The sequence below is a fragment of the Panthera onca genome, chromosome D3, assembly GCF_046562875.1.
Source record: "Panthera onca isolate mPanOnc1 chromosome D3, mPanOnc1 haplotype 2, whole genome shotgun sequence".
Taxonomy (NCBI): Eukaryota; Metazoa; Chordata; class Mammalia; order Carnivora; family Felidae; genus Panthera; species Panthera onca.
Genome location: NC_138350.1, coordinates 5,737,258 through 5,755,373, shown reverse-complemented (window position 1 = coordinate 5,755,373; position 18,116 = coordinate 5,737,258). Strand labels below are relative to the sequence as shown.

Below are 18,116 nucleotides of genomic sequence, written 5' to 3'. Positions count from 1 at the left end.
GATGGTGAGACTATGGGCGATGAGAACGATCTAAATAATGTTGATAACTATCTTTTCAAGAATAATTCAGCCAATGTAGGGAAAGGTGTCGAAACGAAATGCCTTTTCCAGCTGCCATTTCCCCGCGGAGGAGTGACTTATCCAACAGGCTGGGTGGGGGGGGGTTAGTCAGGACTCCAGGATGCACCCTAGACGGGGGATACATTCCCCAGCTCATTAACAAGGAGTCACTGATGACTTAGGCGCACGTCCCCGCTTTCCCATCAGCGTTCGCTTCCGCTCGCGGACCGCCCACCTCCAGTTCTCTCCCGCGGGTAGCGAGCACCGCCTACTGGCTGTCAGCCGCTTGGAGGCCTGGCCCCGCCCCCCGAGCAAAACGCGCATGCTCTCCAATTCCTCTCCGCCTCCGCCTCCTCCTCCAGGCGTCTCGCGACAGCCGCCCAGCGGCGGCCTGAATCTCGCGATAAAGGCTTATTGTCTCGCGGGACCGCGGCTGGCAGACGGGCTTTCAGGCGGCCCTGGCCGGGGAAGAGGAGTTGCATGTGTCGCTTCAGCTGGCGGTAGTGGCGGGAGCGGAGGCGGCGGGGGTTGTGCGACCGCCTGGGTAACGATCCCTCGTGCCTCTCTCTCTTCCGAGAAGCTCGTAGAGAGCGTGGGGGAAGCCGAGGTGCTGCCCGGCGGAAGGGGGCCGGGCCGAGCGTCTCCACACCCCCGCCCACATGGGCCCCTCTGGTGTCCCCGGGATTGCCCCTTCGCCTCACGTCTTCCCCTAACACCTGGCCGTCCTTGTCGCCTCAGTGCTCTTACATTCTGCCTCTTCCTGATTCTTCTGCCCCCATTTTCTCTCTTCTGATTCTGGTCTCCCCGCCCCCTCCCACTTCCAACCCCTTTCCCGATTCCTGTGTCCCTCCCTTGGCGCTTCGCTGCCCCTACACCCTGTATGGGGGGCACCTCCAGTCACCCGCCCCTTCTTCGTAGGCTCTTCCAGCCTCTTTTCGTCCAGCTGCTTTGTGGCCTTTATTGCTGCAGTTTGCATCCCTTCCAGAGCACCCCCAGACCTTTTGCCCCGTCACTACGGATCCTTCTTCCCATCCTGTTATCCCACTGCTTCCTCTTTCACTCGTGTCCCTTTCCCCCATCCTTCACGGTCCTCTAGCTCCGGTCACTTGCTTCCCTGTAGACCTGTGGAGCTGGTAATGGTGCGCCCAGAATTGCTCCTATTTTATGAATCCTAATGGAGCTTGTATCCTTCATTTGGGAACAGAACTGAACCAGATGTAGGGTTGAGGTATTTCTCGTGGGAGGAGGAGGAGGTGAGACTGCGTTTGAACACTGCTTCTCTGGGGTCTTGGTCCAAAAGAGTGAAAATATGTTATTTTCCTTGCTTACAGGTTTGTGAGATGGCTGCTGATATTTCTGAATCCGGTGGGCATGATTGCAAAGGAGAGCCGAGGGGCAATACCAAGTTAGATGCAGACTACCCACTTCGAGTCCTCTACTGTGGAGGCAAGTGTTACAAAGCAGAAAGTGGCTTTTACTCTCTTGATTTTTATGCATTGTCATAGTAGTTTCTCATTGGATTCTAGTAATCCTCTTCTCATCTTTGCTATTTGGTAAATCCTTACCTGGGGGTGGGGAGGGTGGGTAGTGGTGAACAGGGGGCATGGTTTAATAGATTTTCCCAACCTGTGCGACTTGTGTCTTGCTGCTTGGCCTGGAGAAGCTTACGGTCCAGTAGGACTAGAGACGTGCAAATAAATTATTTCAGCCTAATGTTACTTGCTCATCTGGCTATGAAAGGAGGACGTCTTGGAAGACATGGAGTCTTAAGAGATGACAAGGACTGGATGAGGACTCGGGGAAGGGCGTCCCAGATGAAGTGAACAGCTGTGCAAGAAAAGGCTTGATGCATGTCTCTGGAGAAATGAGCAGCTTTGTATTAGCACAGGGTATAGTATAGGGCGGGTGTCAGTAGGGAATGGAAGATGATGAGGTTGGGGTGATGGGTAGTAGGACAGTCTAAGGAAAGTGTTCTTGGTTTGACTAATAATCTACATATTAGCTCAAACCAGGATTCTCCGAGTGCTTTTCCTCATTTTCAATATAGAACATCCATGAGTTCGAAATGCCCTAATTTTACTACCATTTTGGAAGATTTCAGAAAAATTTGAAGGTACAAGATAGCGAAAGGGCAGGTAAATGTTAATTTTTTCAGGAAATATATTTTTTTAATGTCTGTTTTTGAGAGGGAGAGAGCGTATGTGTGCATGAGCGGGGGAGGGACAGAGAGAGAGAGAGAGAGAGCGCAAGACAGAGGATCCCAAGCAGGCTCTGTGCTGACAGTGCAGAGCCAGATGTGGGGCTCGAACTCACGAACCCGTGAGATCATGACCTGAGATGAAATCGGACACTTACAGAGCCACCCAGGCGCCCCAGGAAATGTTTTTGGCCATTTACTGTGTGCCTAGCAATGTTTTAGGTCCTGGGGACTGAGTAGTGAATAAGTAGTGAAAAGGTCCATGGTTTTGGAGTATAATAGAGTGATGTCACTCTAAAAGAGGTGATGTCACTGAGTTAAAATTTCATCAATTTGTCATTTAGTGTCAATGACATTTGACAATGACATTTAGTGTCAATAAATTGATAGAATTATTATTATTACTTTGATAGTAAAAATTATTGTAGAATACCTTAGTAAGAATATAGGAATTCAGTAAGTGTAAGGAATTCAGTAAGTGTAAGTTCTCCTGAACTCTTTGTAGGGTTGATTGAGTTTTGTTATGATACTGATCCTATTTGGTGATAACTATTTGCCTTTGGAGTCACAGACCAAAGTTTGCATCCTGACTCCAGCATTACCAGCTATGTGACCTTGGGCAAGTTACCTAATTCAGTAAAGGATTGGAGGTCTGTTTCTTAAGGTCTGTACAATGAAAATGATGATTATATCCTAAGTCAAGTGATTTCTATAAAGGTCCTGGTATAGCAACTAACATGAGAATGTAGTACAATAAATGTTATTATTAGAGGAGTATACTAGTTTAGTATGCTTTATTTATCTTGGTCACATGTAGTTAAGAGCTGTTGTTCTTTGTACTATTTCATCTAAGGCTCCATATCTTATAAGCTTCACCATTATTTTATGTTCCACCAGAAAGAAAAAAAAGCTGTCAGACTGACCTGTCATAATTATAAGTTGCATCCCTATAAAAATGAAAAAAAAATTTAGAACTGATGAAATACAGTATACGAACACCATCCTGTTAAATTGTTTATGTCACTGCTAAGGTGACTTTTGAACAATTCCATTAAATATGCAAGCACCCAAGTAATAATTGGTGTTGACCAGAAGTTCCTAATGTTTTTAAGAGAGGTTTATTTTCATTTTCCTCCTTAGTTTGTATTGATATTCCTGGCACTAGGCTGGGGACAGGGTTACTTCTTCAAGGAGTTTATGGTCCGCTTGTAGGAGAAGCACTTAAGAAATACTAAATTCTAAATTAGAGGATACTGATAATAACTGTGAGTTAAGAGTTCAGGAAAAGGTGGGATCTTTGTTCAGAGGGAAATAGGGAAATTTCCAAGGAAATGGGAGGCCTTAGAGAATGGGTAGAATTCTAAGGAAAAGCGAAGGAATTCATAAGAACAATATGGTGGTAAGATTTAATATGATTTCCTCAGGAGAGAGGAAAAGAGGGCTGATTGGAGAGGTGCTTGGGTGGCTTTGTCTGTTAAGCGCCTGACTCTTGATTTCAGCTCAGGTCTTGACCTCATGGTTCTGTGGGATTGTTCTTGAGATCAAGCCCTGTGTTGGGCTCTGTGATGACCATGCAGAGCCTGCTTGGGATTCTTTTTCTCCCTCTCTCTCTGTGCCTCTCCCCCATGCATGCAGGCATGTTCTCTCTCTCTCTCTCAAAATAAATAAACATGATAAAAAGTTTAAAAAAAAAAAAAGAAAGAAAAGAAAGGGCTGATTGGAGTAGAGTGCTGGTTGGTGTAGAGTGAGGAACAAGGCTAGGTAGGATGAGGTCATTTCTCGGGAGACATTGTGTCTTCAGGATTGTGACTTCAGTATCTGAAGTCCATCAGAGTTTGAATCCCAGCTCAGCCATTTACTCACTTGGTCAGTTCCCTTATCCATTAAAAAGCCTACTTCAGAGGGCTGTTGAGAAGAATGAATAATACTCCACAAGGCTCCACTTCCTAATACCATCACGTTGGATTTCAACATACTGATTTCGAGGGGACACAAACATTCAGACCATACAGAAAGTCTCATGGATGATGATGCTTTGTTTTTCATGTTTTTCCAGTATTAGTGATGTGAAGTTTGATGGTAACTGCTAGTGCTTTGTGTTGAAAAGCTACAGTTTGCAAAAAGAGATATTGACTTTATTACTATTTTTTTGATGTTTACTTATTTTTGAGAGAGAGCCAGAGCATGAGTCAGGGAGCGGCTGAGAGGGAGATGAAGACACAGAATCCAAAACAGGCTCTAGGCTCTGAGCTATCAGCACAGAGCCCGACACGGGGCTTGAACCCACAAGCTGTAAGATCGTGACCTGAGCCGAAGTCAGACGTTTAACCGACTACTGAGCCACCCAGGCGCCCCAAAATTGACTTTGAAAGCAAGTAACAGTGAACCCGGAAGAATTGTCCAAATTTTTACATTGTATTAGAATTTTGTTGAACTGAATAGTCTTTGAAATGGCGTACAAAGTTATATAGCTTTCATATTTGCTGTAATGGCATTTAACCTATAATTATATCCTGAACTGTGGCTGGATGTCTGTACCTACTGGTATTTGAACTTTCATATCTCTAGCTAACCAGGGAGTGCTTTGGTGGAAGGAACTCTACACTTGAAATAAAGAGGTGCTAGATTGCTAGTTTTCTTCTGCCACATACCACCTTTGTCATTGGCTGAGCTATTTAACCTGTTTTTAGAGCTTCATCTATAAAATAGTGATGGTGAGGTGAGAAGGCATACCTGTGTCACGAGTCTGGCACACAGCTGCACCACCTGTGTGTGTCATGTAATCCGATTCAGTGCTTAAGAGCGTGAGCTTCAGAAACAGACCAGGCCAGGGTTCAAATCCTGTTTTACTAACCAGATGCAGTGGGTTACTTGAAGTCTCCTCTTTCTCTTCGGTAATACAGGTGTGATTCTTCCAGGGTTGTGATGATGACACATAATAATGGACATAAAGATAATTGCTGTTTTGAGTAATGGCGCACCACCCCTCTTCTCCCTCACCAATCTCAAGATCTTGGACACACTGAACTACTCCATTTGTCACCTTAAAAATAAAAACAAAATAAGCAATTGACCCAGTAACAGAATTACATTTAAAATTGGGAAACCTTTTGAGTTCTTCTAGTGCGTTAGCCTGTACAACAATGATGAGCTTGAACCGGCATTCCCTGTAGCTTTACAGTTGCATAATCCTGTGTAGCATAATATGAAAAAGAAAAAGAAATACTAACTGCACAGAGGTGGTAGCAAAAGTGCTATTGAAGTCTATAAATGTGTTAGTATGAATGAAAACTAGTGGCTATTGTGGTAAAGCTATCAAAAGAAATAACAATTGTCTGGGGTGCCTGGGTGGTTCCGTTGGTTGACTCTTGATTTTGGCTCAGGTTGTGATCCCAGGATCATGGGATCAAGCCCAATGTGGCTTTGTGCTGCGAGTAAAGCCTGTTTAAGATTCTCTGTCAAAAGATTTAAAAAAAAAAAAAAGAAATAACCAGTTTCATTCAAGCTTTACTTGTTCTTAGCTTAGCTTCAGACCCATTGAAGTGTTTCTGGAAAACCTTAAGATATATCCTGTCAAACCAGGATAGTATGGTTTGATGCTCCATCAGCTGAGGGATAGAGTCTTGTTTAGATAAAAAATAAAATTTGGTGCACCTGGGTAGCTCAGTTGGTTAAGCGTTCAACTCTTGATTTCAGCTCAGGTCATGATCTCACAGTTAGTGACTTTGAGCCCCGCCTTGGGCTCTGTGCTGACAGTGCTGAGCCTGCTTGGAATTCTGTCTCCCTCTCTCTGCCCCTCCCCTGCTCGTGCCTGCGGGAGTGCCCTCTTTCTTTCAAATTTAAAAAAAAACAAAACCATCAAGATAATACTTTTATTAATCATGTGCCTTTTACCTCAAAAAAAAAAAAAACAAAAAACCATGGGTAGTATTCAAAAAGTGGTTCAGAATTACAGGAAAAAGTAGAAATGAAGCATTTTGTCAAATTTAAAATAAAAGTTGCATGAGCCCTGTGTGCTTATATATATTTAAATTTTCTAATCTTTCTTTTCTCTGCATTTCCCCAGTCTGCTCATTACCAACAGAGGTAAGTTCTTTTAAAATTCTTTTCTTTCTTTAACTTCTGCATTTGAGGTTATTGACTTTAGAGCTAGCCTGAGAGCTTTTTTTAATTTTTCATTTTCTATCATTTAATTGTAGAGTTTCAGCTTTTGGTAGAGAACTGAATGATTTTATGGTCTTACAAATTGTTTTCTTTAGAGTTTGAATCATATGTGTATATCACTTGCACTTGACTAGACAGTTTGGACTTTTGCATGGAACTCATGAATCGTTAGCTAATAAAGCAAGAGTAGCCTTAAAGCCAGAATCTAATGTCTAAGCGGAGGAGAGCATAAATTAAATTATGTATAAGATTTTCTGTTAGTAAGTTTCTGAGTCAGGCTCTGTGGGCAAGTCACAGAAATAGTGAGACACCTGTGTGCCCAAAGCAAAAATAAGCATGCTTGTTTTTGTCTGTTTGCTCCTTTTTTTTTTTTTTTTTTTTTTTTAAATTTTTTTTAACGTTTATTTATTTTTGAGACAGAGAGAGACAGAGCATGAATGGGGGAGGGTCAGAGAGAGAGGGAGACACAGAATCGGAAGCAGGCTCCAGGCTCTGAGCTGTCAGCACAGGGCCTGACGCGGGGCTCGAACTCACGGACCGTGAGATCATGACCTGAGCCAAAGTCGGACGCTTAACCAACCAAGCCACCCAGGTGCCCCTGTTTGCTCCTTTTTCTAATGGCCCTTCTGTTTGATGGAGAGAAAATAAAGTACCGCAGTGAGGAGGTGCCTAATCCTTTTTAAATTCTAATTTCTTACGGGGCATTTCCTGGTGGAACACCGAATTCCTGTGGATAAGATGTCAGGTGGGAGTAGTTAGTTTCATCCTTCCTAATATAGCAACTTTAGGAAATGACTTTTAATTAAAATGTACTGGTTGACTGAAAATGTTCTGTTGTGACTCAGTTTGTTCTCCTCTCCTCCCTGCCTCCCTCAGTACTGTGAATATATGCCTGATGTCGCTAAATGTCGACAGTGGTTAGAGAAGAATTTTCCAAATGAGTTTGCAAAACTTACTGTAGGTATGAACATTTTTTTCTTTCATCAAAACTTGTATACCTGAAACAAATGCACATAAGGCATTATAAAGATACGAACGAGCTCCTTTAGTAGGATATTACAAAATTGTATTTATAGCTATTGACTTTAAAACCACTTTACATTCTTGGGTTAAAATTTCTTATATAGAATCACACACTGCTTCATGTGTCTTATCTCTCACAGATAGCTTAGAACAACTTTCTTATAACAAGAGTAATAGTTTAGGGGCATTTGTATTTTCACTCCTTCATTTAACAAATTATTTCTTGTGAGCATACTATATACTACACATTGTCTAGATGCTGAGGATAAAGCAGTAAACAAAAGATTTACTCTTTGGAAATGATATTCTAGAAGGATAAAACAAGACAAAATAAGTATGTTAAATAGTGATAAGTAGGGAATGGGGAGATAAGAATTGTTGGGAAGGGAATCTGAAATTTTAGGTGGGGGCAGGGAAGATTTTGCTGAAAAGATGGCATTTGAACAAAGACCTCAAGGAAGGGAGGGAGTGAGTCATTTGGATATCCGGGAGAACATTCCAGGTGCAGTGCAAGTGCAAAGGCCCTAAGGCAAGAGCTTACCTGTCATTCAGGAAACATCAAGGAGCTTATGTCTTGTCTGGAGCTTATGGAAGGAGGGGAAGGAGGGTCAGAGATGAAGTCAGAGAGGTAATGGAGGACCACACCTTCAACGCCAAGTCTTGGCTTTAATTCACAATCAGATGAGCTATTGGAGAGATCTGAACGGAAGAGCAGTAAGGTCTAACTTTCGTTCAGTGTCATCTCTTAGGCTGCTGTGCTAAAGAATAGACTGAAGAGGGGCACAGGCAGGTAAGAGGCCGCGGCAGTGATCAGGTCGGGAGACCATGACGACCTGACCAGAATGGTAGTGGTGGAGGTGGTGAAAAGTGGTCAGATTCTCGATATGTTTTGGAGGTAGAGCTGACAGGGTTTTTTGATATGTTACATGTGGGATGTGAGAAAAGGAGGCATCCAGGGTTTTGGCAACTAGAAAAATGGAGTTGCTGTTGCCAGAGGAAAGGAAGCCTGCAGAGGAACAGATTTCTTCATTTTGTTCAAATGTTGGCTTCTGTTACAAGATTGCTGGAAATGAAGGCAGTAGCAGGAAGAAGGGAAAGCCTGGGCTGGGAACAGGCCTATCAGATATACTGACGTTATTCCATTGTTTGCTGTTTTGATTTTCTGATTGTTTCCAAGACGCACAATCCCTAAGGCCCTTTTGGATAGTAGCTACATAGTCATTGTCCGTGGTTGGAGAAGAACCCTAAAGTTGGTTGTTACAGTCAGTCTGCATGGTCATGGTCAGCCCTGGACATGAGCTGTGTAAGTCATGATATGATTTGAGGAGGGAGTCGTCTTATTCAGGACCAGACTTCCTGTTACCTAGATAGTATGTTCAGATGCTAAACACTCCTGCAGGGTCTGAGTGTTTTATGCTGCTTTCATGTGGCTAAAAGGATCCTAATCCTCTCATATCCAAGACTTTATTTTGTCTTCTATCACCATACACTTTACCATAATGACCAGAATTAGACTCGATAAGAAGTTAGCAGTATAATCATTTGGTTTATAAATGACATGCTCTGTTGTTGGCAAGATGCCTTAATTGTATAAGAAGTTGCTCAGAGTTGATTTTTTAAGGTTATTTTGAAGTGATTGTTAATGCTTTTGGATTTAATTGTTAAATCTAGAAAATTCGCCCAAACAAGAATCTGGAATTAGTGAGGGTCAAGGCACAGCAGGGGAAGAAGAAGAGAAGAAAAAGCAGAAGAGAGGTAAGGCCTAAATCTGTGGTGTGATTTATATAAACACACCTTCCCTCTACCAGAGGAAATACAAAATGAAGACAGTCCCAAAGGCAGCAATACCTACCTGCTATTTTAGTTCCATATGTATACCCTACAGAATGAGACAGAATCATATTCTCAAGATGACTGGATGTCATATGATTTGGGCTTTATCAGTAAATTGGACCTACGAAAACATGCTTTATTTGCTGCATACATATGTAAAAAGCAACCGACCACTTTATGACTTGAAAACTTTGTTACCTGTGTATTCTATTTAGTTGGAGTGAGGATGTTTATAAAAGATTTTATTCTCTCATGTTGTCAGCTCAGTTGAATTAAAAAAAATTTTTTTTAATGTTTATTTATCTTGAGAAAGACAGTGTGTGACTGGGGGAGGGGCAGAGAGGGAGACACAGAATCTGAAGCAGGGTCCAGGCTCCTAGCTGTCAGCACAGAGCCCTACACGGGGCTTGAACTCACAAACTGTGAGATCATGACCTGACCCGAAGTCTGACGCTTAACTGACTGAACCACCTAGGCGCCCCTGAATTGTTTTTAAAACAACTGTTGCATATACTTATTTCTCCTCCTTGTAAAATGAATTCCTGTACTCTGGATCTTGTCCCTGCCTGTTTCTTCTTCCTTAATTATTCTCCCCTGTGACTAAAATTAGCTTAGTAATAAGGACTTTGCATCTTTCAAGAAAAATTCCCTCAAAAGTCCATGTCTTTACCTTATTCCTTGCCCTGCCCTTCTTAGCCAGACTTCTTTAGTAAGACTAGACTCACATCCTTGCTCTTCTGTCCCTCATTGTTCATGCCTCATTCCATCCTAAGCTGACTGTCACGCCGCTGAAATTCCTTTAATAGGGGTCATCAGTGGCTCAGCAATTGCTAACCAAAAAGAGTGTTCGGGCACACACTTCTTGAAATGCTGTATGTACTGCCTTGGTTTTTGTGATAGACTTCTTTCTTCATTCTCCCTGTCACTCCTCTTTGGTCTTCTGTACAGACTTCTCTTCTTATCTGTCCCTAAAGAGCTGTATTTCCCGGGATCCTGTCCTCAGCCCTCATACCTTCTCATTCTGCAGCTTTCTCCCTGAGTGATTCTTTCACATCCCTCACTGCTGACACCACTCCACACTTGAAATTCCTGTACCTCTAGTACGCTTGAGATTCCTGGCCTCTGTCTCTAGACTCGCAGTGTGCATGGTCCCACAGGCATCTCAAAAGCAGTATTCCACAAAAACCTTACTAAGTCCCAAATCTATGTGTTTTGGTTAATGACAGCATATTTTATCCAGTCATCCGAGCCAGAAACCTGAGACTCCTCTTGGGTCCTCTTTCTTTACTCCTTTTAGTTCTAAATTCTGTTGTGTTTCTTCTCCTTACTCTCTTTATCCTGTGCCTAGTCACCATTGCTGTTATCACTACTTTGTTAGATTTTGATTAATTTTCATCTGAACTAATGTAGGAGCCTCTAGTGGCCTCCCTGTCAGCCTTACTCTTCAAACGCTCACGCTCCACACTGTAGAGTGATCTCATAAAACCTAAATCTGGTAATTTGACTCCTGTATAGTTATTCAGTGGCTTTTCTTCTGCTTCGATATAAAGTCTAGTAACAGCTTCTTGCACTAGTCCTTTTATGACCGGTAGGTTATCTTTTGCTTTTCTGGCTTTATCTGCAACACGTTCGTAAGCATCCTTCATCAGGACAATTGTAGTTCTCAAATATAATGCCTTCTCTTATCTTTGTACTTGCTCCTTTCTTCTGGGGTTCCTTTTTTACTGTGTCTCTCCAGCCCTTCTGCTTTCATCTGGACAGTTCTTATTCTATAAGAACTTAAATGCCATTTCTTCTCAGAAACCATTTCTGTCCTCTGGAAGCATAGTAAGCCATTCCTCTGCAAAGCTATGGTAGTGCAGTATTCATGGATCCTATATAGTATATATCAGGTTGCAGTACTTATTAAACTTTTTTTGTCTCCCTTCACTAGACTGAGAGTCCCTGGAGGGCAGGGACTGTGTTTTCTTCTGTTCATCTTTGTGTTTTCAGTCCTTAATACAGTGCTTGGCTGGCACATATTAATTAGTTAGTATTTATTGGATGAATACTCATGCATGTATTTATTAGTTTTGTATTAGAAGAAGAAACTTTAGAAATTAATATTTGGTATCTTTTGAAAATTAACAAACTTAGAGACAGTATTCTGTATGTTAAACACAAAACAATTAATGCTGAGCTCTTTTTTAATAAATAAAGGTGGAAGGGGTCAAATAAAGCAAAAAAAGAAGACTGTACCACAAAAAGTTACGATAGCCAAAATTCCCAGAGCAAAGAAGAAATATGTAACAAGAGTATGTGGCCTTGCAACTTTTGGTGAGTTAAGTATGTTTAAGATGTGTGAACTATCTTCTCTCTTGCTCTCTGCCTCCTTCCCTCCCTCTCCCTGTCTTTATCTTGCTCTTTCCGTCTCTTTCTCTGTTACCATCCGACATCATGAAAATTTCACAGATCTATTTTTTGCTAAGAAGATACAAAATGAGATTTTGCATTTCTAACTATAGCTCCAAAATCAAATTTTGAAGAAATTTAAAAATCTTTTGCAGAGGGGACTAGTTTAACTTTTTCCTTCCCAGAATTCCTGCTTGGGCACATTTTATGTGGAATGAGAAGGGCTAGGTAGGATATCTTTTGAAGCCTATCAGTATTGCGCCTCTGTCCCTGCAGGCTTGGATGGCAAAGAGTAGCAAAATGGCTCGTGCCCTCTGGGAATGACAGTAGAGGGTGAGGGAAAGTGGATATTGGCCCAGTGTCCTGCTTCAGAGCTTCTTGTGGAGGCCTTGAATGAATAGCAAAATTGTAAACCAGAGTCCCTTCTTGTGACAGCGCAGGTTAAAAAACAATCATGAGATAGTAGGTTTGTTTCCCTGCTGTAAATTTTTGTCTTGTAAAAAGGGATAAACAAAGGAACTTTGTTGTACTTGGAAATGTACATATAATGCTTGGAATCAATGTGTTCCTGGATTTATTTGGGTCTTACTATATGAGTTATGAACAATGCTGTTTTTATGTACTGAAGCTTTATTTGACCTTGAAAATGAGTTGAGTTGTTAGGACCACTGCCTATGGTAGTTTGTAATTATTCTGAAAGGAATACAAAACCCATTAAGGTGATCTGTTTTATGAATTTAAGATGAAGATTAAATTTAAAAATGGAAAAATATCTTTGATACGATTCCAATTATAGTCTTGCTATTTCTTTTTTTATAAACAACAGAAATTGATCTAAAAGAAGCACAAAGATTTTTTGCTCAAAAATTCTCCTGTGGTGCCTCAGTGACAGGAGAGGATGAAATCATCATTCAGGGAGACTTTACAGATGACATAATTGATGTCATTCAGGAAAAATGGCCAGAGGTGAGTAGGTAGAATGTGTGCATCTGTGGAAATAAGTTTTTAAAGCAAGATTCTTCCGTGTTATTTGATACCACAATTCACGAGATGTAATTATTTGTGTTTTATAGGTGGATGATGATAGCATCGAAGATCTTGGAGAAGTAAAGAAGTGATTTTGAAAATTTGTCTCTATTTAATGATTTGAACTGAGAGTTGATATGGCCAAAGGGAGAGAGGCCTTTTAAAAATATATATATTTATCCTACAGTAAAACTGTAGACTACCCTCACCCTTGGCATTTTCACTGTTCTGTATAAGGCTGCTTGTTTTTTTTTATTGCCAAAGTCTAATAAACAGGGGAGACTGTCATGCTTATGCATGAAATAGAATTTAGTCAAATAAAAATTTTTGGTCATTTGGTACTGACTTTTCTCTTTCTCTTTTTAACTTTTTATTTTTGGAAAAACACTAGATTTTTTGTGCAAAGCTTTTCTGTTTCTTATCTTAAAATAATCATGATTTAATGAGTTAATTTTCTTAAAAATAGTCGTGATTTAATTAAATCATGATTTAAAGCTGCGTAATGTTTTAAAGAATTTGAATTTTGGCTTCATCACCATTAATGATTGTCTCCTTGCTTCTTTGGTGTGATAGTTTTGAGATGCTTGGGCATCTAATAGATTTGTGGTTGAATTTGCTTCATTGTTACCAACCAAGTCCACTCTGTGGTCACATTAACTTAATGTTGGTAGGAGTTGTTCAGTTCTGGAGATTATTTGGTAAAGTATACTAAAGCCTTAAAACCATCTGCAGTCAGACCCAGTAAGCCACTTAGTTGACATTATCCTAAAGATAGAATCATTCTTGCTTAGAACTGTGGGTGAGGGTGTTCATCACAATGTTACTCATAGAAAAATTGCAACTGATATAAATGAACAATTGGGAAATGGTTAGAGAATGAAGGTGCACCATATGGTAGAATTTTCATATATTTTTAAATATTTTCCAAGAATACTTCGGAAACATGTTTGGTGATGTTAAGTAGGGGGTCAGATCCCAAATCCATTTTATACATGATCACCATTGTTTGGAGTGAAAGACCATTCAGAGATGCTGCAAATTCTTGTTCTAGCTATAAATTCTGAGAATAAAATTCTACCCAATTAAAAAGAATATACACCCGTGCTCTCTCTCTCTATATATAGGTAGTCTGGGAAATAACAATTGAAATGAGTCTTTCTCAAGAGAAAGAGTGACAATGAATTTTAATGAATGCACTAAATGAATTTAAACTTTGTTTTTATAAAGGTCTTAAGTCAGGTGCTACAAATTGAAAAGAAGACTCCTGGTATTTTAAATTGCTATGGACACCTTTAAGAAATTTAGAGCCCATTGTTTATTGTCCTGCAAAGTACAATTTTGAATGAATGAGTGGTTTTTTTAAAATAATTAAAATCTTAGAAAAAATGTGTAATAAAGATGCAAATTAAGAAAATGAAATTCTGCATTAACTGTGAATTTTACTAAATATGAGTATCTGATGAAGCAAATTTATCCATCAAGACCATTTGGTATGTGTTGTGTGTGCTGTTGGTGCTGGAAGACGTCTACGTGCCTGTATCAACCATGTGACTTCATGTAAAGATTCTCAATGTTCACAGTTCTTGGCAAATGCAGTTTTAATCCATATAAAGCCAGCGGTGGATGTTACTGCAGGATAATGGAGGATTAAAATTGTCCTTGTGTATAACATGTGTGAATCTTTTCCTTCAACCAGAAATTTAAAATGCAGCATTAGTTTACTCTCTGGTTAAAATATACTGAGTTCAAGGATTGACTTTAATTCATTCTCTTTATGTATGTATTCTGTAAATGTTTTCACTGTCTAGTATTTTTAGCAAAAAGAATACTAACCTTTAAACAGCCTTATGTTATAATTGTGAAAGACTTACCACAATTAAGCTGGCAGTTTAAATGCAAACCCAGCTTTGATATATAGTATTTCATTCATTAAAAAAAGCATAGATGCTGACAATAAGTGATTTTTACATTGTTTTAGTTATTACATAGAAGCCTCAGTAAATCAGCTGTTGCTTAAGATAAAATACATGGTAGCTTTCTCACTGATAGTTAAAAAGTTGATAAATTACTGTTTTAAAAATGAATTCTAGTTTTTAGATCCTGTTTTTTCTAAATTACTTAGGATATCTGGTAGGGAGACTGCAATGAGTCTGTTTAGTTCATCAGAATTAGACTGAGTATAAAATCAGATGCAGTGCAATTCTTGGAGCTTTCATAAAACATGTCATTTTTTAAAAAATTCTATTCTCAAAGGTCTTTTCTGTTTTAAAGAAAACCTGTGGGAGTGAACTTAAAATATTGAGATTTTTGATGTGCAACTAGTCAACCATACTCCTCTCACCACACTGAATTTATTTACCAATCTCAAAGTGAGCCTCATTTTTTCTCCTTTATGTACATAACCTTTTTTTTTTTTTAAAGATTTTATTTCTTTAGAGCACGTGAGTGGGGAAGAGGGAGAGAATCTTGAGCAGGCTCTATGCTCAGTGGAACTCGATGCGGGGCTCAATCCCACAACCCTGGGATCATGACCTGAGCCAAAATCAAGAGTTAAGACACTTAACTAATTGAGCCAACCAGGTGTCCCTTAAGATTTTATTTTTAAGTAATCTCTGCACCCAATGTGAGGCCCAAACTCACAACCCCAAGATCAAGAGTTGCATGCTCTTGTCAACTTAGTCAGCCAGGTGCCCCTGTACACATTTTTACAGTGACGGTTAGGCATGTGGTTGCCCGGTAGAAAAACACATTTTAATAATAGTAAAGTTTGGGAAACATGAATTGAGATCCTCAACTGGAAAGTTGACATTCAACCACATTCCTTTTTATCTTTCTCATTCCACCAAGATTTAACCGTACAGTCATCTATTGATAGTATGTTTTTAACTAGTCAGAATTTGTTTTTCTGACTTTTAGTGTTTGTTTATATTTGAGAGACAGAATGAACAGGGGAGGGACAGAGAGGGAGAAACAATCTGAAGCAGGCTCCAGGCTCTGAGCTGTCAGCACAGAACCCAATGCAGGGCTTGAACCCTCAAACAGATCATGACCTGAGCCAAAGTCAGTCACTCAACCGACTGAGCCACCCAGGTGCCCCTTGTTTTCCCGACTTTAAATCTTAGACCTTGTCTTGTTGGTTCTCCTAAATGATCCTATGTATCCTAGGGAGGCAGGTGCCACCTAAATCAGTAGAGCTTCAAAGCAAGAATTTTAAATTTTTCCCATTTTCAGGTTGTCTTTTATGACAAGGACATGCTTTGCTCATTCATAGTCAATCAAAAAGTAAAGTTGAAATAGCGTAATACTGTATTTGGTAGTTTTGCCACTCATGCCATGTTATGGGTTAAACAATAGGGGATGAGCGACCAGGGGTTTAATATAATCCAGTTCCTGTGTAAAAAGAGTAAAAGGGAGAAGGATGGCTGAGAACACGTGAAAAAACTTAGAAGTCGCCCCAGGATGGCAGGTTTTGTCATGACCGACTGCCAAACTTCTCATTGTTACTCAAGAGCTTCATCAAGAGTCAAAAAAACGTGTTTTGCTTTATTGTGTTTTCCTCTCAATCTGTAATTCTTAGTTTCCAACAGTCTACTAGGCTGGCCAGCAGCTGCTAACCACCCAGGCTGGCGTCCGCCTCCATCCAGGCATTGGCGCCAATGGGCAGGGACCCTCCGCAGTGCCCCGTGTACACAACAGCTTTCAAAAACGGGTGACGGGTGCACAAGCAGCCTTTAATTTGCTTCCCCGTTCGCTGGGTAATCGTAAAGAACCGGTTGTCTGCGAACCGTGGGTAGTGGGCCTGACGTTCCCGGACAAACCTTGCCAGAGCCCGGAGCCCCCCGGGAGGCTCGAGAGCGGGAGCACAGCCGCCGAGGTCTCGCGAGAGCCGGGGAGGCCCTTAGGCGACGCCGTAGGCGGGGTCGGTGGGCGCGTTCCCCTGGGCGGGCGGTTTGGGTGCTCGCTTGGGCCGGCCGTGGGCGCGGGGCTCCGGGGTTCGGGGCTCGCCCCCGCTCCGGGCAGGCGTGCCTATGGCCTTTCTCAGGTGACGCTGCGCTCCCCGACTTTCCCCGGGGGCGGAGGAAACACCCATGAACCCTTCGGCGACCTTATTCGCCGGGCGTCAGGTGAGCGGCCGCCGCGGGCTCACCGTTTCCGCCGCTGCGTCCAGCTGCGAGTGGACAGCGAACCTCAGGGGACGGGGAGCACTCCGGCCCAGCTTGGGTGGTTTTTAAGGAACGGTTTCTGCTTAAAATGTGAAACGATACACAGTACGAAGAGAAACGGAGTGTCGCATCTGTTTCCTTTCCTGCGTAAAAGCGATCTGGAGCCCAGGCGCGGAGCAGTAGGTGCTCACTTTTTAACGACAGCTGGGCGTTTGGAGAGCTGCCCTAGGCCACCTCGCTTCCTGTCCTTAATTTCCTTAGAAGTGTTGAAAGCGAGCTTTGCATTTATGAGTGTACGATGAAAAGTGAGCTTTGCATTCATAGGTACGATGAAATGAGCTTTTTTGCATGCTTGGCGTATTGCCTATTTTCCTACACCAGAATTTGTGCGCCTTGCCGGCGCGCTCAGCCACGTGACGTTCAGTAAATATTTGTTGAACGGATTAATGAATTAATGGATGGTTACCGACGACCGGAATTCAGATCTTGTGATTTGGAATCGCTTGATCCAAATTCCGTTTTCTGTGTTTAGTTACTAGTAAGTAACTAGAACTCGTTCGTCTTTATTTATTTATGAATCTTATTTTTCAGAAAGCAGTGATGGCACACGTGGGCCTCTGGTGATCTTTTAAAGTAACACTTTTAGTTCATAGGTAGGGGGCAGTACCATATTTCAAAAATGTGGTTTACCATCTTAATAATAGGTAATGTTTGGAAAAGCTACACTTCCCTTTCCCATGTTGAAGTTGGTATCTAAAATTTTTCCTTGGAAAAAAAATAAGAAAGCTAATGTTTGCTGAATGCCTACCCTGTGCCAAGTAATGTGGAGTGCTTTGCAGTTTATCTTCCTTAATACACACAACTCTAAGAAGTTTAACTGTTGTTATTACCATTTTACAGGTTCCTCAGGAAACCAAGGCTTAGGCACTGAGCATGAGAGAGTTTATCGTACAGTTCCCTTGTTACCATATGCGTTTAAAATTTTTCCCTTACAAAATGTGTTTATAAACAGGCGTGTTGATTTTGGCCCAATCACCACATTAAATTGTTCTTGGTAGATGGAGTATATGTGCTAGATGTTATGAGAATTATTTTCATTTAAACACTAATATTTCCGGTTTGCTTTACTTGATTGGCCCCGAATTGTTGGGCCAAAGTGTGGGATAATACTGTTAATTGATACAAGGAACAGGTTGACAGCAAAGACACAAAAATACCGAAATGAGTTTATTTGAGATTAGCTAATGAAGGTGGGACAA

General features: G+C 41.2%; 2 protein-coding genes across 8 annotated transcripts in view; both read left to right on the top strand.

Annotated features, from left to right (window-relative positions):
- Window positions 1–435: 435 nt before the first annotated feature.
- DENR (density regulated re-initiation and release factor) lies at window positions 436–13,035 on the top strand. Of its 2 annotated transcripts, none has more exons than XM_060612167.2 (8): window positions 436–560; window positions 1,392–1,506; window positions 6,324–6,343; window positions 7,298–7,382; window positions 9,116–9,199; window positions 11,477–11,593; window positions 12,495–12,634; window positions 12,742–13,035. In XM_060612167.2, the coding sequence occupies exons 2-8, from the start codon at window positions 1,401–1,403 to the stop codon at window positions 12,784–12,786; spliced, it is 597 nt and encodes a 198-aa protein (XP_060468150.1). In that variant the 5' UTR covers window positions 436–560; window positions 1,392–1,400; the 3' UTR covers window positions 12,787–13,035. The 2 variants fall into 2 exon arrangements, with proteins under 2 accessions (XP_060468150.1, XP_060468149.1); XM_060612166.2 differs by having other exon boundaries at window positions 473–604.
- A 3,567-nt stretch (window positions 13,036–16,602) lies between these two features.
- CCDC62 (coiled-coil domain containing 62) overlaps window positions 16,603–18,116 on the top strand; it is a 44,967-nt gene continuing 43,453 nt past the window's right edge. For 4 of the 6 annotated variants that reach the window (XM_060612160.3, XM_060612159.3, XM_060612157.3 and 1 more), the window contains exon 1: window positions 16,603–16,818. In XM_060612160.3, coding sequence (XP_060468143.2) covers window positions 16,783–16,818 — 36 coding nt within the window. In that variant the 5' untranslated portion in view covers window positions 16,603–16,782. The other 2 variants (XM_060612158.3, XM_060612162.3) reach the window with 2 other exon arrangements.